This window comes from Leptidea sinapis, chromosome 6, assembly GCF_905404315.1.
Source record: "Leptidea sinapis chromosome 6, ilLepSina1.1, whole genome shotgun sequence".
In the NCBI taxonomy this organism is placed as follows: Eukaryota; Metazoa; Arthropoda; class Insecta; order Lepidoptera; family Pieridae; genus Leptidea; species Leptidea sinapis.
The window spans coordinates 14,117,013-14,142,204 of NC_066270.1; the positions used below are offsets into that span (position 1 = coordinate 14,117,013).

Consider the following 25,192-nt stretch of genomic DNA (forward strand, 5'->3'; position numbering starts at 1 on the left):
GTCATAATGAGACAATAAACTCAACTAGACATAAATAGGCTTCACTAATCCATCGACCGTACCAAAACTGACACGACATTCAATTCGCCATTAGCTATGCGTGACAACCTTTCAGGTCGCCGTGACAATAACCATGACGTACAAAATGTTCAACGCAGGGGTCCAATTAAAATGTATTTAAAAGATAATCTTAAAAGCAAGCAGTTGATTGAAGTTAACCCTAATTTAGATTCTAACGCCAAGTAGGATGAGCTATCATTGAGAAAGGGAAGGTGTATAATTTATGCATAATTCCAAAAACGAATGTGTTCAGCTTCTTGTATGCAAAAAATAACAATGAATTTGATGAACAAAACGTCAAAGGAAATGGGGCTTGCGGATGTTACGTAAAGTTAATATGGGATGACATGTTTCTATTAGTCTAAAGGGATCAGTAGGTACCCCTGTGTTATATATTGCATTACTACTGTTGGTCAGACATGTTTTGCTCGAATGCAACTTACATATTATTATTGTAACTTTTTTTAGTATTTTCTAAGCTATAGTCTCTTATAGATACTTTTTAGGTTTGTGTAGTAAATAACCAGCCCTTAGAAGTAATTTCACTTTGTCTTTTCGTTTTTCTTTTTCGCATCTGAACTGTAGTTTGGTAATCATATAAATCGTTTGTCCTCCTATTCTATAAAAACAATCACACTGACAGAGTGGTTCAATAAAATTGATTGTCTCAACTTAAAAGCCGTTTAAACTAAAATAGAAGGACATACAAGGGATAATTGTATGTTATTACTGCCTTAATAATAATATTTCAAACACCGGAAGAATCACAGTCTGTCGTGTATCGTGTTGGAAACTCGGACCAATATCATTCCATAGTTTGGTTGAGACCTAAAAATTTATTGAGAACCACACTGTGAAAGAACGCCGCACATCTAGATAATACGGTATATAAGTTTGTGGTATTTAATGTGATGGTGGAATCAGGGCATTTTCTACACTAGTACAATAATAACGATTATAAATGCCTATTCAAAGACTCGTTGCCAAGGTTTCGCAAAAATGTAAGAAAATGTGTTATAAAAAATAATTAAAATGTTTTCTTGATTTGTTTAGTATATATATATATATATATATATATATATATATATCCGAAGCGGCAATGCATTGTAATGGGCAAGGCGTATCAATTACCATCAGCTGAGCGTCCTGTCCCTTATTTTCATTAAAATAAACGATTTACTTACAGTAACAATAGATTCGTTTTCCTTTACTTTCTTGTTGTATCTCCGTTAGAGATTTTCCTTTCTCTTGGACGATTTGTCTATACGTTAGTATTTTGTAAGTCTATGTTTCAAAGTAATGTACTTTACAACGACCAACAATGTTTGCACGATCATGAACTGGAATAATACAGACAATTTATGATCCGCGACACACGTTTTTGTTATTAAAATGAATATTACTATGTTTATATTATAATGCTTCTAGGTCATGCTAGTTGAGATACAATAGTATGCTGATTTAAACAAATAATGCAAGGCACGGGCAAAATAAGCAAACAATATAGACATATTAAATTTGTAACCGAAATTTACATATGGACTCGGACCCGCGACATACGAGTGACATATGATTCTTAAACCTAGGTATATCTTGGTCAACTCGTTGGTTGTGGCTCCATCTACAGGATCTACTTTGCACCCGTCTTATATTTATATTGTTGGTACCTCAATGCGTATGGTTGCGGTAACTAGGTATGTCGCGTGCACACCTCGTATTAAAATAAAGCTATTTTTTTACTGATTGTTCACAATAAAAAGTATTAACAGATATAACGTCATCCAACAAAAACTATGTTAAGTTTATCCTTGAGGCCGGATCTTTCTTAAATACTTACTTATCGTATTAATTTCCTTAATAATCACGCATTACTTTATAACTTACAAAGGTCGATGTCGCTTCACACCGATATAAAATAATTCACATTTACCTACTAACTTAGTTTTTAAGTAAAACATAACAGAGATATGGATCTGGTTCGAAATGAATGTTATATTATAATTATTAGACTTGATTACTTTAAGAACAGCTTAACAACATCGTACTGGCAAACTATTAAATATGTCTGCCAACAATTACTAAAATTTTCACATACATTGCTACATTTAGCTAGTTTGTATATATCTGGCCAAGACACATTATGAAGGTGTGGTTGCCGTAAACGTTTTATTAGATTTCTTTTTTTTATGGAAAAGGAGGACAAACGAGCGTACGGGACACCTGGTGTTAAGTGATCATGGCCGCCCACATTCTTTTGCAACACCAGAGGAATCACAAGAGCGTTGCCTGTTTTTAAATAAGGTGTACGCGCTTTTTTTGAAGGTACACATGTCGTATCGTCCCAGAAACACCGCAAAGGAAGTTCATTCCACAGTTTTGAAAAGAAGAAAAGAAATAAGGCTCCTTGAAAACCGCACTGTGGAGGCCGCCACACATCCAGATGGTGGGGATGATATCCTAACTTGTGGCGTGTCGTGCGAAGGTGGAATGCGGCGGCAGGAATCAGGTGAAACAGGTCTTCGAAACACTCCCCATGATAAATGCGGTAGAGGACACACAATGAAGCGATGTCTCTACGCAATGCCAAGTGATGCAGCCGTTCACAGAGCACTGGGTCCCGACAATTCGAGCTGCTCTGCGTTGCACGCGGTCAAATGGATCGACCTGATACTGGGGTGCGCCAGACCAGAGATGACAGCAATAGTTCATGTATTAGTATTATTATTAGACAGTATTACTTCTATTCATAAATTTTTATTCTCTCTGTACTTCTATATTCAATAATTCGTCGCTCGAATTTTCACTAGCCTTCTAATGTGCCTAAATGACAAAAAGTGAGTTAAAATCTGAAGTACATTTCTTGTATAATGGTCTCGATCGAATCTATCGATTTTATGTAAAAAATGTTAACTGTAAACTAAGTTTTGTCAATAGATTGACTTGTGAAGCGGTATCATTAATAATAGTATACACAAAAAGTGACACAAATGGAGTGAAAACCTTTTTATTGCAGATAACTGTAGACATTTCATTAATTTTAACACGAATGACTTGTGACTTATATTGTACTAACGAAAATAGGTTTTTGGTACGGTGCTGTTACGTGTGGGCAAAAAATTATTACTCTTCACAATAGAACTCGTATAATATGGTGTCATTAAGTATATTTATACGTTTTTGAAGTGAAAACTTCTTTAGCGGCGATGAGCACATATTTTGAGATAGGTATAAAATGTTAAACTGGCGTCAGGACACGTGGCCTGATCAAAAATTCGTAAGACAGTCGTTGAAATTATCGATGAAAGTAATAACTTCTAACTAACTATAGTTTGGCTATTTCAAAATAATGATCATACATTGGACCAGTGGTTGAATCATTGTGATTTCGAAGCCGCAACACCGCGATGTCTAGGGAACTAATCTCAGCCACGAAATATTTTTACAGTTTATCATGGATGTAAGTTGATTTTTCTTAGGGATAAACTTTTTAATGTTAAATAATTGTAATTTTTCTGAATATTTAAATATTTTATGTAATTTAAATTGTCATTTTTATGTACGGTAGAGCAATTAATGAATATTGTATTTAATCACATAAATGCTACTAGTACTTTTATATTGAGAAATAAAGTAATTCATGAGAAATTATTCCCTAACCTCCTGTGATTCCTGAGGTGTTGCAGGAGAATGTAGGCGTCGGTGATCACTTAACATCAGGTACGTAAGCTCGTTTATTCTTCTCTTCCATAAAAAACCCCTTTGACGACCGCTATAGCCCAGTGGTTAGTGACCCTGCCTACTGAGCTAGAGGTCCCGGGTTCGAATCCCGCTAGGTGCAATCATTTATATGATGAAATGTTTGTTTCCGAGTCATGGATGTTTATTTGTTTTTATGTATGTTTAAGTAAGCATATTGTATTAAATATATCGTTGTCTTGTACCCAATTACAGGTGATGCCTAGTTTAGGGCAAGATAATTTGTGTAAAAGTGTGTCAATATTAAAAAGGATTGTGTGGTTTTATGAAACCACGGTAAAAGTGAAACTTTTTTTCACATAGACATTTAACTAAAAAATTTCGGATCAATACTCCATAAAGGGTATAAAAATCGCTTTATTACATTACACACTGACAAAAACAAACAAAATAGCTTGGAGCACTGGCACAAATGAGTAATAGTCTATACACTACAGGGTCAGCTGCTGCGAACTATAGGCGCCGCCCGACCGTCACGCGACATGCATCACACATACGAAAACGTTTGAGACGACGTAATAAAAGTTTCACTTTAAAAAAAAAGAAAAGAATTAATTGTTACATCCACACATAAGTATTGTGAATGTATAAAAATTGCCTAGATTTTTCTATCTATGCTTTCTGTACATCACAATTATTACATAAAGCAAAGCTCTATGATTTCTGAAAGGCATTTATTACCTTTATTAGGCTCGCCTTCTATTTGGAGCGCCATTATGATTCCATTTGCCGTGACTTTTATGACAATCGTTATTAGGGGTTCACCCCATAACAGAGGTAATTTGTGTAACGTTGTGGGATGTTACACGCAACGCCTATTTTTTATCATTTCTAATATTTATTACGGATGCATGTAAGTATCATTTTTTTTAATTAAACCTTTTTGCGGAGATCAATAATAGTTATAAGTGTCTTAATTCTGAAGTGTTAAATCCAGTATGATTTGTACTTTCAAAAAATCTTATTTTCCCACCTTAATCTGCATTTATGCTTTGTCTGCCACATTTAGCATATACTAGCATATACACATAAGCAAAGGCACCAAATGTTAAGTGTTATGCATCCCTAAAAAGAAAGTACTGAAAACCTGGATTTATATAAGTAGCAAGTGTCTATTATGTGAGCCAAAACGTAACATGTAGCTATATGAAAAGAACCTGTAATTTTCCAGAACGACTTGTGTCTAGACAGCTGATCTAATTTAAATTTTATGGCGTTGTATTTGTTTTTCTCCTTTGTTATAAGTTACAAAAATACTCTTATTATTAAGAAGTTTATGTACCACTGGCGCGAGAAATCAAATTGCAGGCTTTATATTATTAGCTTGACGTGAAACTATGTAATGTGTAACGAAATATGGCGCCTTTTACTCCCGTGAATCAGTAATGTGTAAACATTACTATGTTTCGGTCTGAAGGGCGCCGTAGCTAGTGAAATTACTGGGCAAATGAGACTTGACATCTTATGTCTGAAGGTGACGAGCGCACTTGTATTGCCGCTCAGAATTATTGGGTTTTTGAATAATCTTGACCGTGATCGTATCAATTACCATCAGATGAACGTCCTGCTGGTCTCGTGCCTTATTATCATAATGAAAAAAAATCAAGCAAATGGAAAGTCTGCTGTGGTAGTACGCAGGTCCCATAGCCCGGAAATATAGGGCAAAACGGCCTGCTCGTCTCATCCCTTATTTGCATAAAAAAATACCTTTGATTACGATTATCACCCCCTTTAAAATGTTGGAATGAATTGAAACTTTGTACACTTATCAAGGACCGGTGACAATACAATATCTTAAACAGTCTGTCCCATTTTTGTGGTATATGTATCAGAATGTATCTGTATGTATCGGAATGTTTGAAGTTGATTTAAGACCCCTTCAAAATGTCGTATTAATTTGAATCTTTGCACACTGGGCAAGGATTGATGTTAATTTAGTTATTAATATAGTCTGTCCCATTTATTGATAGAAATGACTGTACGATATTGTATATTTTTATTGAAAAGAGCGCAAAAGAGAAGAAGCGCTCCCCAGCTCTCCCAGAGTTTCTTGCGCCGCTTCTTCTCTCTTAGAGCGCCATTTGTTTCCGAAGCGGTAGTAGTATTAGTATATTAGAAATGACATCAAAAAGAATTCTTAAGGAATCAATTTTGAGAAAATAAATACCTTTTATGCCTTATTACCAGGATCTTCAGAATATGCGATTTTTTATGCCTAACCCCCTTAAGTGTCTTTGTACCAAAGACTGCTGCTATAATATCAATTATTCGGTAATACATTATCATCGTTCTAAGATTAAAAATGATGTATATTAATATATTTTTGAAATTAATCTTCTTTTACAGACCTGCAGACCATAAAATATCTATAAAAAGGCATAGAAGGTATTTATTTTCTCAAAATTGATTCCTTTAGAATTATTTTTGATGTCATTTCTAATATCATAGATACTGCTACCGCTTCGGAAACAAATGGCGCTCTGAGAGAGAAGAAGAGGAGGAAAAATCTCTTAAAAACTGTATGTATAGCAAAATACAATATAATATTTGTTAATCATACCATCCCTAATTAACACATATTTAACAATATTTTAACAAAAAAATAAACTATGAAACCAAACTAAAAGTCTGCTTTCTAGTTTTTTTTCTTGTTTTTTTATCTATCATTGATTTTTCAACATATTACCTCTGCGAAGGGCACAGGAGCGGTCACTGTGAACGAGCGAGTAGACGCATCGACGCGTTATTTCATTAGACACCGTGTCTGACACACAATATTGATTTACTGACCCTGCCGGAGTGAAACTATCTTTGTGAACATTGTATTTCTACAATATTAATACAAATGTTGGCAATATTAGCACCTCTTTTTTTTATATTTGAACAAACGGGCGAGCGTCTTACCTAGTGGAAAGGAAAACACGCCAAGCATGGATATCAGCAATACCAGCGGCCAAAAGATGTATTGCCGCCCTTTGAAGAATGTTCGGGAATACTGCAATCGGTAGCTCATTTCACAAGATGGCTTATGCGAGACACGAAGCTCTTCTGAAACGCGTGGTTCTGGAATGCCAGAAAACAACGTAGCACGGGCTATGTTTATCATTTTGACGTGATGATTTCTTGTGAAAACGCCGCTTCTCCGTTTTTCTATGCCTTTTGAAGTTTAAGCGCTGTTCGGACAGAACAACACTTGCCCTTTAGAATCTCTCTCTCTCTTTTTCAGTTATTTTGAACTAGTATCTACTAGTAACTTTGTGTAGGCCTTGGTTGGTTTGTGCCTTTCTTCCGGTATGTCTCTGCATTTTTTCTTGACATCATCCTTCCATTGGATCTGTGGTCTCCTTTCACCTCAAGGCTTCCATTCCAGGACCGTTTTGCCCCATATTCACGGGCTATGGGTCCTGCATACTACCACTGCAGACTTTCCATTTTCTTTATGATAATAAGGCACGAGACGAGCAGGACGTTCATCTGATGGTAATTGATACACCCTGCCCATTACAATGCAGTGCCGCTCAGGATTATTGAAAATCCCAAAAATTCTAAGTGTTACTACAATTGTGCTCGTCACCTTGGGACATAAGATGTTAAGTCTCATTTGCCCAGTAATTTAACTACCTACAGCCATGATGCCATCATTGACCTTCCTTTGCTCTCTAAGCCTTGTTTTTCTTGCGTTCTTTCAGCGTCTTTTAGTATATGTGCTGTATTATTATTGCAGATAATAGTTAAATCTCAGCACTACCAATAGTTAAATATAAACGCATTATAGGGAGGGTATATGAACACGTGTCAGATGCGATCGAATGTAATTAGAGGGTGTTTCCCTCCTCTGCATCTGATGATAGTGTTATAATATAAGATTATATATCACCCTTATTTTGACAGTGAGAAAACAGGCACTTGGGAAGGAGGAGAAATATTCGATCGGATCGAAGCTAACAAGGAATTGCAATCAACAGTAAATTACGAAACATTATTGCTGAGAGCCGTGAAGTGCGGATTATTGATCTCAGCGTCTTGGTTTTAGTCTTAGTCTTCGATCTCAGTCTTGGTTTTAATAGTAATGATAGAAATATTAACTGCCTTCAAATAAAGTTACAAATTATACAAAATCAACATTATATTTGGACAAACAGGAGCAGGCTGAGCTGCTGAACGCTTATTTTAGTAGGACGTTGATGGTAATTGAATAATTTAATTAATTAATTAAATAATCCCAGAAGTGAGGGTTATCACTTTTCAAATATAACAAATAGTTCAGATTTGCAAGAGGGACATCTCAAGTCCATTACCTAATATGCAAATATTTGGGGTTGAGCAGGTTATCAAGTGTAAAGTAGACTCCTTAGATGCAGCCACAATCTGAGAGTTGTACAAAGCATACAAGATTTTATCAACTATACGTCACACGAACGGTTAGCTTAGTTGGAAAGGGCGCTGTACGCAACGCGAGAGATCGCGGGTCCGAGTCCCGCATCGTGCATTTTTTTTTTGTTTGTGTATTTGTGTTTCCTCCACATACCAAGCTGTGGAATGAGCTTCCTTGTGCAGTGTTTTCAGGATGATACATAAAAGTGGGTACACTTATCTTAAAAGCTGGTAGTAACAGCTCCTGGAATTCCTATTGTGTTGCAAGATAGTATGGGGAAGTCATGATCACATACCATGAAGTTACCTGTACTCTCGGTTATCCCTCCTGTTTTCACTTCGAAAAGCTAATATTTCATCATAATCATCATATCAGCCGGCGTTCACTGCTGGACAAGGGCCTCCCCAAAGATCTGCACGATGATCGGTCCTGCGCTACCCGCATCCAACGTATTCCGGCAATCTTGACCAGATCATTTATCCATCTTGTGGGGGCCTACCAACACTCCGTCGTTTGGTACGTGGTCGACATTCGAGGACTTTACTGCCCCAAAACGGCCATCTGTCCGTCGAACTATGTGCCCTGCCTCCTGCCACTTCAGTTTCGAAGTTTCGCAATGATTTGGACTACGTCTCTCCTCATTTTTGATTCGATATGCTGCGAGAATATTTCATAGATTGATGGAAGATATAGTTTATTTTCTTAAGCAATTTTATTTTTGCTCATTGGTATGGAAAAAATCTTAATGGAAATTTTACTTGTCAACTTGAAACTTTACTTTAATTTTATTTTGTATGGATACAATGCGACGGTCGATATTAACGATGCAGTATTTTGTTTTGTGTTTTGAGCGTTGGACTGGGGATATTTTTAACTTGTATATTAAAGGGAATTTAAATGGTTTTAAAGTGAAAAGTAAACTAAAGTTCATAGAACCTTGAAATCTCATAAGTATAGAAGCTATATTATTATAGTATTTAAATAACACTTTTGAACCAAATTTATTATTCGTATAAGTTGGAAAATGTTAACATCAGGAATAAACTTATTATGCCAACTACTCGCTAAGTCGAGTTGGTCTGTTGTGGGCCGATGTATATGCTATTACGAGAAGATCCCAGATAATGTTCAAGACAAATGTATTACAAAATTCAAAAGAATTGTTAAAAGAACGTTTATGTGGTAAAGGTTACTATAACATAAATGACTTTTTAAAGATATCGCTGTTTGAAAATAGAGCGACCGCCCACAGGCTATCAATTAATAAAATTTATTGTACGATTCTACATTGACACCATATTTTTATATAAAGAAGCCCGCTGAGTTTGTTGCGTCCGTTCTTCTTAGGTTTGAGGCATACTTTTTCGAATGGGTGGTTTTTGACTTCCAATAAGTGATTTTATATTCTATTTTGAATAAATATGTTTAAATTAGAAAATAATTAATTTCCGAATCCAAAAAAGACTATTGTACAGAATTTTGGCTATTTGTCCCTTTTTCATGCAAAAACTTTAATTTTACGCAAATCATTTAACTCTCATCATGAATATTAGCGTTAAACTATGATAAGATACATCCTAGTAATACTTGAACAAAAACCTTTAGTACTCTAGTAGGAAGTTGCTACTCAATACGTTTCCGCGGAGAAAGTTCATGTCGATCGGGAAACGCACCAATAATTAATTCAACTTTAACATCCCACGTAGTTGCCACTGTCGCAATTGTAAAGAACTTTCTAGACTTATTTCTATATATTTTGTAGATTCTTCTGATAATTCAGTTCGATACGATCGAAAAACTAAGACTGTAAAGCTATAAAATATCTCTTAGTTCGGCGAGTCGGTTAGCAAAGGCCAACGATCCAACGATATCCATTCTTGTCTGTTTTGGCCAACTCTTCTCCAGTTGGGTCCTGTTGTCAATTTTATATTGTCTTCCAACCTTGTTTTCTATATTCCTCGTCTTAATTTAGCATCTCTTTTCTCTATTTTCCCACTTTATCTCTCATCATAATTATATCCTGCCCATCTTATATATACTCCTCTCCATTGCTCTCTGTGTTATGACAAGTTTTTTTCCTCAATGCTTTCGTTAGGGTCCAAGTTTCGCAGCCTTGTGTCAGGCAACCTAATCGATAAACGGTAAATCGATACGATATATGTGTATGGTTTCAAAATTAGCGTGTAAGCCCACCTAAAATATACAAAGCGCGTATGATCTGATATGTTTGTCTTATTCCAAAAGGTTCTCAAACAAATAGTAATATGCGTGGGAAAAATCGCAGGCGCCGGCTTGTTTTAAAAGCAGGCTTCACATTCTTCTCGGCGTTGTAGTGTGTGATATAGTGTTCACACGTGTGTCAAACCCGTACTTCGTGGCCGCAGGCGAGTGTAGGGCAGGCATAACACTTATTTTAAAACGAGTGGCTGCCTACGACCATGGTCTTGCGACTCGCAGTCTTCTTTTATAAGAATCACAAATAAAATGTGGAAACAAAATTTTATGAACGATGCGGGACTCGAACCCACGACCTCTCGCGTTCTGTGCGAGTGCTCTCCCAACCGGACTAACCGTTCGAGTAAGGTATCGTCATAAAATCTTGTATACGTTGTTTAACTCTCAGGTTGTGTGTTTACAGTTGATAACCTGCTCTACCCCAATATTCTAATCAATTTGTTATGTTTTTTAAGGTATTTTGTTTTCAAATTTTATTTGTGTATTAATCCCAGAAGTGAGGGTTATCACTTTGAAAACATAAGAAATTGAACAAGAGAATCTTTTGAATCGTATATTGATTTATGAATTTGAATATTAATTTTATTTTGCGCGAAACCCCAACCCTTCTAAAATGAAAATTATATACAAGTACTCAAGATTGTGTAAATATTCGTAGAAAATATTCATAAGAAGATGGGAATACCATCATATTTACAAAAACACTTAATTTTTATGTGTTTTATATTATATTTAATTTATTTTTCATCTTTGTATAATATATAACACCATCTTATTTATTGCATTGTGTAACATCGTTTGTAACGTACGCGATAAGTGTTGCAGTCGTAAAAATAATAATCGAATTATAGATCGATAATCGATATTATGCCCCAGCGATTCCCAAAAGTCTCAACTCATAAATAAATTCAATAAACGAACGGAATCGTTCGCTCGTGACTAATATAAACGGCGATCATCTTAGAAAGGTAACTCGTAAATCGATTCGGTTTTGGGTCATAAAGTAATCGGGCCCCGACCATAGTGTCAAGTATTGTAATGATTTATTATGAGGGTGATACCAAATTTTTTTCTTATTGAATCTACCGCTACTTCGTAAAGGGCTGAGCTAATGAAAGAAGTAGCAAAAAACTCATTGCCACTCTTTCATATCAAGATTTACATTTTCATCGTTTTACAGATCATTTCAATCTATATATATAAAAGAGAATGTATGTTTGTATGATCCCTTATAAATCCTAAACTATTCGACCGATCTCAATGAAATGTTTTGTAATAGATTCGTTGAAGCTCAAGGAAGGTTTACATATATATATGGCAAAACAACGTTTGCCAGATCAGCTAGTTACAATATAATATTAAGTAAAGTGACGCAACAAACATACTCAAACGTCAAATAGTCAAACCCTTACACTAGTAAGTCAAAAAAATAAATGTAAATTAATACAAAAGTTATTGCTTCATCTGTGCATACGTTCGCCAGGCAGAATTTTTTTGTAACAGTCATAAAGTACGGCGCTTATTTCTGCCGTGAAGCAGTAAGTAAGCATTACTGTGTTTCGGTCTGAAGGGCGCCGTAGCTAGTGAAATTACTGGGCAAATGAGACTTAACATCTTGTCTCAAGGTGACGAGTGCAATTGTAGCGCCGCTCCGAAAAACCCAAAAATTCTTTTGGGTTTTTCGAGAATTATAAGCAGCACTGCACTGTTATGGGCAGGATGTAACAATTACCATCAGCTGAACGTCCTGCTCGTCTCGTCCCTTATTGTCATAAAAAAATACAACGCAACATCGTGTTTCGTGTGAAACATTATTGCCCGTATTAATTTTCACAATATAAAAGTAGAAATAGATTTGCTGTTCCAAATTTCAGACTTCATAAAACTGGTCACTCATTCTTGGGCAAATGTATACAAATATATAATAAACTTCCACATCATATTGCTAATTTACATAAATTTTAGCTCCATATAGTAACAAAAAAATTTTTAACAATAATAACAAACGACTTCAAAAACACTATTTCAAAACAATAGATATAATGTGCAGTAAAAAGTATAAAAATAATTGCGTATTTTTATACAATCTAATTAATTAATCTAATTCTAGTTACGATTATTGTAATTTTTGGATTCGGTTGTTTTTTTTTAAATTATTTTTTTTATTTGATTATTTTTAGTGAATTTGAAGTACACTTACTGAAAATTTGTCTAAATATGTGTGATATGATATACTAAATTTGACTTAACTAAAGCTTAAGTTAAGTTCAACAAGCTTCATATAAATGAAATTTTAATGAAGAAAGCGTATTATAAAGTTCAGGAATATAAAGACGATAAAATTGTATGGATAATATGAAAAGTGCAAAGGTTGGATAAAACTTGGTGAATTTCTTGTTTGATTCTTCTCAGAACAATTCCTGCTGCTAGTCTCTTGAACCGATGGCATCAAAGTTGACATTCTTAAGTGTACAAATTGTACCTAAATGAATAAAGAAATTTTACTTCATTTCAATTCGCAAAAGAATGAATATAGGTCGCACACTCACTACAAGGTTTTCAAAAGTAGAGCGCTGTAAAAACTGAAATATTCGCTCGTGAATAATGCGGAAGGTATGCGAACTTTTGATCGTAAATAACTCCGTACTGAGAGAGATGATGCTGCATTTACCGGATATTTGGCAAATACTAAATAGTTTCAGCGCTATTCACCCTGTTATCTTGTTTGTTTATTGATATACAGGGTTCCGTAATGCAGGGAGCATCTAATTCTAGTTAAAATTATTGTATTTTTTGGGGTCGGTGTCAACCAAGAAATGTTTGTAATTACATACATATTTATAGGTGAGGTGTGCTTGAGTCGTTAGGAGGCGAGAGCGGGGCCGCGGCGGCAGGACACCGACTCCAAAAATTATAATAATCGTAACTAGAATTAGATTAATTAATTATATTGTATAAAAATACCCAATTATTTTTATACTCTTTAGTGAATATTATATCTATTGTTTTGGAATAGTGTTTTTGAAGTCGGTTGTTTGTTTATAAAAACGTTTTTTTTTAATTCAATTGAAACGCTACCTGTGTGTATGCGAAAGAAGCCGCGGGGTATCAGTTAGTAGTAGTACAAATAAATGTAATACCCATTCAGATAATACACATACCTTACGACATCATATTTAACGTACATTTCTCACGTTTACTATACTTATATACACATTAAGTATCAATTTGTGGTCAACGTTGCAGCATTCAATGCACATTTCGTCATTTTCTAGTCAGAACACTATAATAGCCTATAGAAATTGACGACGAATGTTCTTGAAACTATTACTACTAAACAACCTGAAAAAGCATCGAATTAATGTACATTTTTTATGGAAAAGAAGGACTAATGAACGTACGGGTTGGAGTTAAGTGATCACCGACGCCCACATTCTCTTGCGCGATTTATGGGTTTGCGTCACCGATATGCTCATGACTGGCGCACGCGATAATTAAATAATTAAAATATATAGAACAGTTAGACACTTTTTGGATGGGTGCAATCTCGTGAGTTCGCGTCACCGAAATGCTTAAGGCAGTATATCTGTAGCTATACAGCTGACGTATTGTGCAACATTAGTGCGTGTGTACTTTACTTCAATTTCACAATATGCATACGGATCTTGTTAAATTGAATGGATTTAGTGAATAGTTCAAGATGTATACACTGTGAAAAGAAATAGTGCCTTTGTTGTATTACTATATCATTAGAAATTAGTTTTAAAATAAGTGAAATTAATAATTTAATTGTTTCTAACACTATGAAATTTCAAATTTTAATACTTAGATCATTTATATATGTAGATACACTATGACAGCTGTAAAAACGTAGAAAAAAATAGCCTTTAGAACTAACCTCTATTTTGAGCAATTCACGCACACTAACACAGAGTGTCATACAAATCGCGAATGGAAGATGCTTGTTATATTCCTTGACTAAAGTTATATTCCTTGACTAAAGTTATATTCCTAGTCTATTTTTATCGGTTTTCTAAAAGCAAGAGACTACATATTCGTATAAATTATCAAAGCTATAATACTTAAACTACTAAGTTTTAATTTCTATCGGCAGTCTCTACAACTCCCATTTTTATACGTTTTATATTAGCTTCACTTGCATGTTTGTATGTATGTTTGTAACTGACTCCTTTAGACGCGGTTTTGACCCACTTTAACAGGCCAGGTTTCATTCAAACTTTGTAGATTTATCGAGGACCGATGACAATACACTAATTTAATAAGATTATTCCATTATTCAATTTGCAAACTTAGATTTTTGTCAATTTATAAAAATTTTATCAATAGTCGATAAGGCAGGAATTGATGTTAAAGTACTTAATAGTTTTAAAAATACGCTTTTATAGACAAATTAACTAAAAAATGAAAAATAACTTATAGTTTAAAAAAAAACTAAAAAGTACTCTTTATATAGAATTCAATATATTTTAATTCAAAAATGTTTTACTTTTTATGAATGTATCTGTGGAATAAGTATCATTATGCTGAGTGTGTGAGAAGCTTTTATAATTAAATTTAATATATTTTATCTAGATATAGATACAAATGTGTGATCTATGATTTTCTTTTATCGCATATTTACCCTGAGGGTGAATATGTGGAGAGAATATCCCTAGTGTTTACTTAACAATGTCTGTAAATATAACTTCTTCTAGACAGTGATCCATTGTAGGGGACCAACCAGTTTGTATAAGACTTTAAGCAAACATCCGAAGCATTCTAATCCGGATATAAAACTCTTGATAAAAGGAATATATGCGCTTACTGCATCAACTATTATGACTTAAAAAATATATTTTTTTATTTATCACATATATAATATATTTAAATCCAGTTTACAAATGTTTGTTTCATTGAACTCCTAAACTAATGAACGGATTTTAATGGGGATTACTCTATGGAGTGCAGTTTAGTCTAACTTGAGAGATAGGATAGTTTTTATTTCGATTTGGGACCCATACTCATACAGACGGGACTCGAACTCGCGACCTCTCGCAAACGTCAGGGCGTCGAATTTGTGTGTCTTCCCTAGCGCGCCAAAATAAGTATAACTTTGATAATATTTTTTATCTGCCACCTGATATTTACATTTTCAACGCACTGCATATCTTAGAAATACGATGGTTAGTAAAATAATATGATTGTTACATTAAGGCTGAGTTCTATAGAGCTTACACAGACTTTGCTCAGTTTTTACTTACGTAAAATTTGGCTGAGTGTAAGCTTAGCATAATTTTTTATTTCTTTTTTGTAGTCATTTGACAGTTGAAATTATACTGAGCTAAGACAACCCAATGCAAAAGTCAACTTCGCGTTTTATCACACTAAGCGCAGTTTTATGTAAGTAAAGTCTATCTAAGCACGAGATGACGGCTATGACGGTATAGGTACCACAACGGCGCCTATTTCTGCCATGAAGCAGTAATGTATACAAATAAAATTTAGAAACAAAATTTTATGAACGATGCGGGACTCGAACCCACGACCTCTGGCGTTCCTTGCCAGTGCTCTACCAACTTAGCTAACCGTTGACAACTTAGCTAAATATTAGGGTTGAGCAGGCAGATGAAGCCACAACCTGAGAGTTGAACAAAGCATACAAGATTTTATGACGATACGACACTCGAATGGTTAGCTCAGTTGGTGCACTGGCACGGAACGCCAGAGGTTGTGGGTTCGTGTCCCGTATCGTTCATAAAATTTTGTTTTTCAAATTTTATTTGTGTATTAATCCTAAGTGAAAGTTATCACTTTAAAAACATAAGAAATTGTTCAGTTATGTATAAGCATTACTGTGTTTCGGTCTGAAGTAAAAGTTGTCAAGTAGAGGGCCCCTCTACTGGACAAATGAGACTTGACCTCTTATGTTTCAAGGTGACGAACACAGTTGTAGAGCCGTTCAGATTTTTTGAGTTTTTCAATCATCCTGAGCGGAACTGCATTGTAATGGGCAGGGCGTATCACTTACGATCAGCTGCACGTCCTGCTCGGCCCTTTTTTTCATAAAAAAAGTACGTACGTCTTAGTGGCGAGTGTCCAACAGAATTACAGTCCTGAGACATTGTAATTAATAATCCCTAGAAACAAGTGCAGACAAGTAATAAGGCTCAGTTCAGGTCTAAGACCGGTTTCACTTTATTCGCTCGGTCGCAACGTGGGGGAACGACATTCTCAAAAAAGTCTCCATTAAATCATTTACTCCATAAACGTTATACTTGTTTCATTAAATTACCAATGCGTTATTATTAAGTACTAGCTGTTACCCGCTAAAGAACAATATTTTTTGCCACTAGGCTATAGTGTCGAAGAATTATTTGTGCTTCGGTTTGAAGGAAGCTGTAGCTAGTGAAATTACTGGGATGAAAATGGGTCTCAAGATGACAAGCTTAATTGCGATTTTTTATGGAAGATGAGGCCAAACAACCGTAAAGGAACTGATGTTAAGTGATCACCGCCGGCCACCCACATTCAATAGCAACACAAGAGGAATCACACGACATCCCACTAATTAGTATATCATCTCCACCATCTGGATGTGTGCATTAGTACAGTTAACAGGAGCTTTATTTAACGTATAACTAAGCTGTGGAATGAGCTTCCTTGTGCAGTGTTTCCAGAACGATACGACATGAGTACCTTCGCTCCTGTGATTTTGTGATCTGGTGTTGCAAGAGAATGTGGACGGCGGTGATCACTTTACACCAGGTGAACCTACGCTCATTTGTGCTCCTCGTCCAAAAAAAACTGCTATTTATTTTAGTCGGCTTCAATCTCTCTCAATGATATAGTTATTGGTTGCTATAGGTATAGATATTATTGTTATAGGTTAGTCGTGATATTCGTTTTAATGCCCCATAAATTGTACCTACAATCTTTAATATTGTAATTATAAATGGAAGCCATAATATATTTGATCCAGATAAAAGTGGTAACCAGAATACCGCGGCGTGCATCCGCGATAAGAATTTGCACGACTCTCGACGGAATTGTCGTAAGTTATAGAAGCTAGAGCGCTCAAACACTTTCTAGTCTCTTCTGAACTCCTAGTAATTCCGTTGCCTTGGTGGTGCAATTATTAGCATTGTTGAACCTCACCATTTGACACTGGTTCGATCCTCGCCCGCCACCTAATAACTGATATTCATCACCATTCGACGCTTTATAAAGGGGCCTACGTGGTGAGAGTTAACCTTTTGTGCCCCCGACGATTAACTATGAGGCACTTAAACAATAAAAGCGAAAAAGAGAAGCACAAATAATTATAATATCGATCTTATTTGAAGATATTTTTATCTACAATTAAAAACCAAGCAGAAAACAATCGAGGACGTTTGTATGAAAAAATGGACATCAGAGGAATCACAAGAGCGTCGCCGGTCTTTAAGGAAGGTGTACTCGCGTTTCTTGAAGGTACCCATGTCGTATCGCTCCGCAAACACCGTACAGGGAAACTCGTTCCACAGCTTTGTAGTACGTGGAAGAAAGCTCCTTGAACTATGCACTATGGAGGACCGCCACACATCCAGTTAGTGGGGATGATATCCTAATTTGTGTGTGTCGTGGGTGTAATTCGGCGGCAGGAATCAGGTGAAACTGCTCTTCGGAACACTCCCCGTGATAAATGCGGTAGAAGACGCACAATGAAGCGACGTCTCTACGCAATTCTAAGTGATCCAACCGTTCACAATTCGAGCTGCTCTGCGTTGGACAAACAGAAATTTTACTGATGAGTTTTAGCTGCAGTTGTCTTTATCACACTAATGATTGTCTTGACCACGTTTGCGCGACGGTATATTATTTTAGAATTCTTAAATCTAAAATAGGCCTTAGGTAATGTCTCCTCCTGTGCATTTCTGTAGTCCTGGTATTCTTCACTTAATTTTCTTTACGAGATAGGCAGAAAGGGCCTAATGCTAAGCGTCACGGTCCTTGCATATTTCTTTCGCTTCATCAGTTATAATAAAAATTATTGATCAGTTAAGTAATAAAAATGAAACATAATTTGATAGTAATTATACATAATTACTAATTAGTTAAATTAGCACTATTTGTAATACAATTTTTGAAGGACAAAGCATTGTACAAACCGTAATTAGCTTCCCCACTCTGGGGTGAGCCTTAATAACATAATTAGCAATAATTACTTACGGTTCTGTGTATTGTATTTTGTGATATTATTAAGTCTTGGCGCCTTTATCTAAAAATTGACAATCGAGCATTACTACTTATTTAAATTAAACACTTTTCAAAGGATTAAAACGCATGTAACTTTCGTAAATTGTGCTCCCTATTGTTATAATGAAATTGTTTAGATCGTTTATTTTAACGTCGCTTAAACGTCGAAAAAGAAATAGAGTTGCTAAACAACCGATGAAAACAGGCCAGCTTTTTTATAATTACCTTAGTGTGATTGGTAAGCTACGTTTACACTCGCGATTTGTATGTCACTTTGTGTTAGTGTGCGTGAATTGCTCAAAATAGAGGTTAACAGTCAACATCAATTTTATTTGACGTTTTCACAGCTGTCATAGTCTATCTAGACGTATAAATCTAAGATTTTCACGCAAATCGGGCTGTCGGGTCAACTATTCACCAGTAATTCTGAGTCTGTAGTTTTTATGAGTTTAATTGACGAGACAAGGCGTAGTGCCACTCTTGATTTTTGATTGAACCCAAAATCCTAAGTGGCATAGCAATTGCCCTCGTCACTTTACGAAATAAGATGTTATATCTCCTTAGACCAGTAATTTCACTACATACAATCCAAAACACAATAATGCTTGCACATTACAATACAATTTATTGTATTTAATTAATTTGCATGCCTAGCTAAACCTGGCGAAACATACAATAAGACACTCTAATACTGTACCATCGCAACATATGGTATTTATTAGTGCTTATACGCAAATAAAGAATTTGATTGATTGATTGACATTACTGCTTCACTAATCAGTATCCTCCCACTGATAAGTAATAAAAAATGACTGCTCCGTTAATCATAGCCTGTGAAAATCCCAGAAAATTTAAACAGACTGGTTGAATCACTGCGTAACTTCTTAGTAGAACTGAAATTATTATATTTCATGATATATTTATAATTATTAACGACCTTGGTTGGTTGTATTATGAAGCATAATATTTAACATCACGCATAAGTATGTGCAAATATACAAAGATTGAACAATATGCTATATACAAGTACAGATAAGAGTTGGTTTGCTTTGCACTTTGAATACAAACCATCAAATACCCAATCAGCAAAGGCAGTACGCATCTAAATCTTGCATGGTTAACACGTGCCGCGCGCTCTACTTAAATGAGAACTTTACTCGGGCCTCTACGACCCTTCAAATATGGTAGCGCGAGTAACGTGACTATAATTAATACCGGACACACTTTTGACGTCATAAGTGTGATAAGGAGTGAAGTGTAATTCAATTTCAAGTGACCATCTAAATATGGATGAATGAATTGAATTTTTATGTGCAAAATGTTGGCCGTGAAAAATTTTTTCATGCCCGAGAAACGGGTGGACTCCCCGCGATTTTCGCGAATGCCTGAAGCCCTTATGAGATCTATTCGGCGTCGGTCGTTAAGGGTTAAACGGACCAAATCTTTGGTTCTCGTGAACGAGAAGAGGAAATCTGGTGAGTGGTGGAATTGAATTTTAACATCTTATGTAGAATAAATGAATTCGTGAGCACTCGTGAAAGGGTGCTGCTTATGGTGCCAGGTGGACTTGTTATGGTTAATAAATCATTGTATTTGTTGGATGCAATTACTAATTGTGACAGTAATCACGACCATCATGTTCGCGAAGCATCCGTACACAAACAATGACTTCAAGCTCTAAAGGTTGATGCATTTAGGATAATTTATTTTTATACAGTTCTTTCTTTATTACTTTTTATGAAATATTTGATATTATTGAAACACGATTCATATATTGGATTCAGTACCTTATAAACTAATTTGTTATGTATATTACAGCTATTGTAAAATACTGTATTGATTGAAAAGAGTGGCCATTAAGTTTCTTGTATGTTCTTCTCACGAGCTGTAACTTTTTCCGAACATACGGTAGATTAGGTAATTTAAAAGATATTTATTCAAAATCACTTAGTTTAGGACTTATTGAATAAATAAAATTTACGAACGATGCGGGACTCGAACCCACGACCTCTCGCGTTCCGTGCGTAGATCTCGCGATCATATTTTTTTTTAAATTTTAAATGTGTAATTAATTCCAGAAGTGAGAGTTATCACTATAAAAAAATACCAAATTGTTTAATTGAATAAAGTTTATTTGAGTTTGACTTTGCCTCATTGCCCGATTACTAAGTAGAGACAACAAAGAAAAAAATAAATATAATAAAATTTAATCTGAAATTTTTTTACACTGTCAATTTTTATCTTCTTATCACTTAACAGCATTATTCGTCTTATTGTAAATATGTAGAGTCGAGCTGTAATTTATCTTTTGAATATAAAATTATCTTCAATAGCAAAGATCTTTATTGATACAGTTGTAAACTTGTTTGACGTAAACATTATCTAAATATATATCTATAACCATATATCAAATGGTATTATAATATTTTAGAATGCACTTTTTTAAACAACAACCTACAAATACACTTCGTATAAATTCAATAAACCAAGAATAAGCGAAATGCTTACAAATAGACAGTTTGCTTATTATTGGTTTATTCGGACGTATAACGTTTCCCACGTTTATTTGCAAGGCTGCTTGACATTCGGAAAACTTCAGAATTATCATTGTATTGACAATGTTGTCAGTGATATAGTTAACATTTTGCATATTCTTGGTTTATTATCAGGTATAATTTTAAACCAAGTTTATTTGTAAGTCCGTAAGAGACCGTGTTTCAAAGGCCCCATCTTGTCAATGTATAATCAATGTGTAATCTAAAAAGCGGTGGTGCAATAGGTAAAGCCGTGGACTCTCACCAGTGCTATCCTTGCCTGTTTCGTATTAATAATATGTTAACGTCTTTCGAGTTCATACGAACATTAATTCGAGGTGTAATAAGGTTGGCAATGCTCTTGTGATTCCTCTGGTGTTACGAGAGAGTATGTGTGAGGCTACTTTGCACCGGATGCCGGCTAGATTATGGGTACCACAACGGTGCCTATTTCTACCATGAAGCAGTAATGTGTAATCATTACTGTGTTTTGGTTGGAAGGGCGCCGTAGCTAGTGAAGTTACTGGGCCAATGAGGCTTGACAACTTATGTCTCAAGGTGACGAGCGCAGTTGTAGTGTCGCTCAGATTTTAAATAATCCTGAGTGGCACTGCATTGTAATACGCAGGGTTTATCAATTACCATCAGCTGAACGTCCTGCTGACGAGCAGGTCTCGTCCCTTATTTTGATTAAAAAGAAATAGGCTGCGGTGATCACATACCATCAGGTGATCCCTATAACAAAATCGAAGAGATGTTTAGATGTTTGTACAAAATATTCCAACTATATATGTAGTGTTAATGTATAACACTAAAATCATTTAAGAATTAAAAAAATATATAAATCTTATACAAACTACCAAAATGTTACGTTATTCCAAATTTTGAGACGACAAATGAAGTTTATTTAATTAATAATTATTCATTATTAAACTCTCATGAATATTCAATTAGATTCCACAGATAATAGCTATCAACGACCTTTTAAACATTTAATAATAAAATTACAAAGCACCTTGCGAGCGCGTGCCACCCCTAATGTCAACTTTTACGTTACGTTCGACTGCCCTAAGTGGACTTCCTTACACAGGATGTTGTGTCGAAGGAGTTTTTATTACTTGTTTATACGTTACATTAATAAGGGGAATTAGACTCTTGTGGGTGGTTCATTGGTTGCGTTTCTATTAAGAATTAAGATTATTAATAATAATCTTCTTCTATATATAAATAATGAAAAGCTCTTTCACGCCTAAACCACTGATCGTATCGACGTGAAACTACCACCATTCGATGCGAAATTTATCCTAGATGGTGTATTAGTTTATATTATTGTTTTTTATTGTATTTGCCTTTTAAAATAAGCCCAGCGACGCGGGCGGGTACGGATAGTCATATTATATGGGACCCAAGGGTATTGTAAGAGGCGACTTAGGGCATTTACCAATGGGAGGTTCCATTGCACAGGATGCCGGATTGATTATGGGTACCACAACGGTGCTTTTTTCTGCCGTGAAGCAGTAATGTGTAAGACTTAACATCTCATGTCTCAAGGTGACGAGCGCAGTTGTATTGGTGCTCGGAGTTTTTGGGTTTTTTAGGGATCCTGAAGGTTTTACTTATCCGAAACCAATATTTTTTGACTAAGTAATACCTATATACTCGCAATACAAATAATTCAATCAATGACTTTTCATTACTATGACAATTCATAAAATAAGCGGGTGCGGGGTAGGTACTTAATATATATGACAAAACAACGTTTGCCAAGTCAGCACTAAGTGATAATTGCATTAGAAAATTAATTATTTTCCTTTAGTTGTTTCCTGCAGATAATCAATAAATGTCCTGGTAAATACTGCGCACAAAGTGATGCATTCTAATACCATTAACATGAATATCATAATATAATTTAGATGCTTTAAAGTGGAGTTAAAAAAGAGACGGGACAAACAAAACCCTCATCAGTGATAAGCCCTGCTCATCATAATACAGTGATGCGTCGGATTGGCATTGGATTGGCAGAGGATTGATGCCTTGCAGATGTGGTGCGTATGTTGAGGATACCTTGGACGGCCAAGTGAACAAATGTGTCGATCCTCTCACAGCTCAAGATAAAACCCGTCTGTCCACAAAAAAATTCTTTCGTGTTTTGGCCACATAATGCGAAGGGGTAATAAGAATACAACGAAGAGCGATTCGAATCATCGACGATCAAGCCATCTCCGATCGGCTTGATTCTTTGACATTGCGTAGAGATGTGGGTTCTCTCTGCATCTTCTACCGCATTTATCACGAGGAGTGCTCAGATTAGCTGTTCGGGTTGATTCCAGCAGCCGAATTCCACCACACACTACGTGCAAAGTACCATCCGATGTTGCGGATATCCATGGGCGGTTGCCTTACCTCTCCCCATCCCGTGAGCCTCTTGCCTGTTTACCCCCTCTTATATAAAAAAAAGAGCCTGGAGAAATTTGATCGTAGTTGGGAACACAAATAGCATGCGAGGCCGAGGTCGATCTCCTACCAGATGGACTGACCAAAAAAAAGACTGCAGGTCCCAGAGATTTAGCTCCGTCGTCAGGACCGCGATGGACAGAAGTCGATGGAAACAAATAGTTCACTCCAAGTCTGGACCACTTGTTGATGACCACGATCCTCAGTTATGAGGGAAAGACTAGAGAAAGCTCCGGATTCTTGAAAAACCCTTAAATTCTGAGCAATATTTGAAGTAGGTACCATATACAACTTGACTCCCACTCGCCTATTAAAACGTCGTCAAAAATCCGAGTGGTATTGTATATACTTATAAATTAACTTATACAGATAACATTAAGACATTCATTCGAATTAACACCTTATTTCGTAGCAGTAATCTTCATAGTCTATTGTATTCTTGTTGTACGATGCAAGAACATTGACAAATCAAAGTATATACGCTAGTATATATTATATGGTGTTTCCGGGACGATACGACATGGATACCTTCAAAAAAAGCGCACACACCTTCCTTTTCTTTCCTCCGGCAGCGCTCCTGTGATTCCTCTGGTGTTGCCAGAGAATGTGGGTAGCGGTGATCACTTAACACCAGGTACGTACGCTCGTTTGTCCTCCTTTTCCATAAAAAAAAATAGTTTGTAAATTTCCTTTCGCTTAAATATTTTAAATAGAAAACTATTTAAAATAACCCTCTTCTTACAAATTTAGATCCTGATTAACCCTTTTCCACAAATACAAATGGGGCCACGCCGTTATTTTAGAATAAAACCCGCATCAAGTCGTCCGCGATAAAAATTTCAATTGTTTAAATTTAGAAATGGTGTCATCGACGCCATTTTGCGAATAATATATTACACCGTGATTGTATGAGGCGATGTTTGCTAAATTAATGTTAAGTATCCAACGTAAGATTTTAACAATTATTTAGTCAAAAGTAAAATAATATTAATAGTATTTTGTCCGTAACTCTTGTTTCAAGATAACATGCCCCGGTATATTTTTAAATATCTAAATTTAATAGTTAAAGCCTTTTTTTTATGGAAAAGGAGGACAAACGAGCGGGTCACCTAGTGTCGCGGAAACAAGGAAGTTAAAGCCTCTAAAAATAATCCAATCGATACTCAACTTTTCCAAACAAAATTTATTTTAATCTCATATTTCTTTTAATTTTCTTTTGGACATAATAATAGTTATAAATGTAAAGCCAATATAAATATACAAACTCGTTCGGCGGCTCAAATGAGTTTCTCCCAGCTAATGTTATGTTTCTGAAAATATTCCGATACCGCTTTCATGACGTCGACACCTTTTAAAGTTGTTTCCAGTTCTCGTAAAATCAATAATTCTTCACAATGCAGCGTGCACGTATCGAAATTGGTTCGCGGTCCGTGGACCATATTCTGATTCCTGTGGACCAATGGTTGTGAACTAACGCATGATACCGGGCCACGTTTATTACAATAGTGTGCATGGCTGATGGCAGCTACGACTTACAAAATGA

At 35.6% G+C, this 25,192-nt stretch overlaps 1 protein-coding gene across 2 annotated transcripts in view; it reads left to right on the top strand.

Annotated features, from left to right (window-relative positions):
* LOC126964970 (centaurin-gamma-1A) overlaps positions 1 to 25,192 on the top strand; it is a 241,009-nt gene that overhangs the window by 142,542 nt on the left and 73,275 nt on the right. Inside the window, exon 1 of one of the 2 annotated variants that reach the window (XM_050808334.1) lies at positions 19,773 to 20,136. The exons of the other annotated variant lie outside the window; for it this stretch is intronic. Coding sequence (XP_050664291.1) covers positions 19,971 to 20,136 — 166 coding nt within the window. The 5' untranslated portion in view covers positions 19,773 to 19,970. Of the gene's footprint in view, positions 1 to 19,772; positions 20,137 to 25,192 lie in introns of those variants that run through there. 2 annotated transcript variants of the gene reach the window in all.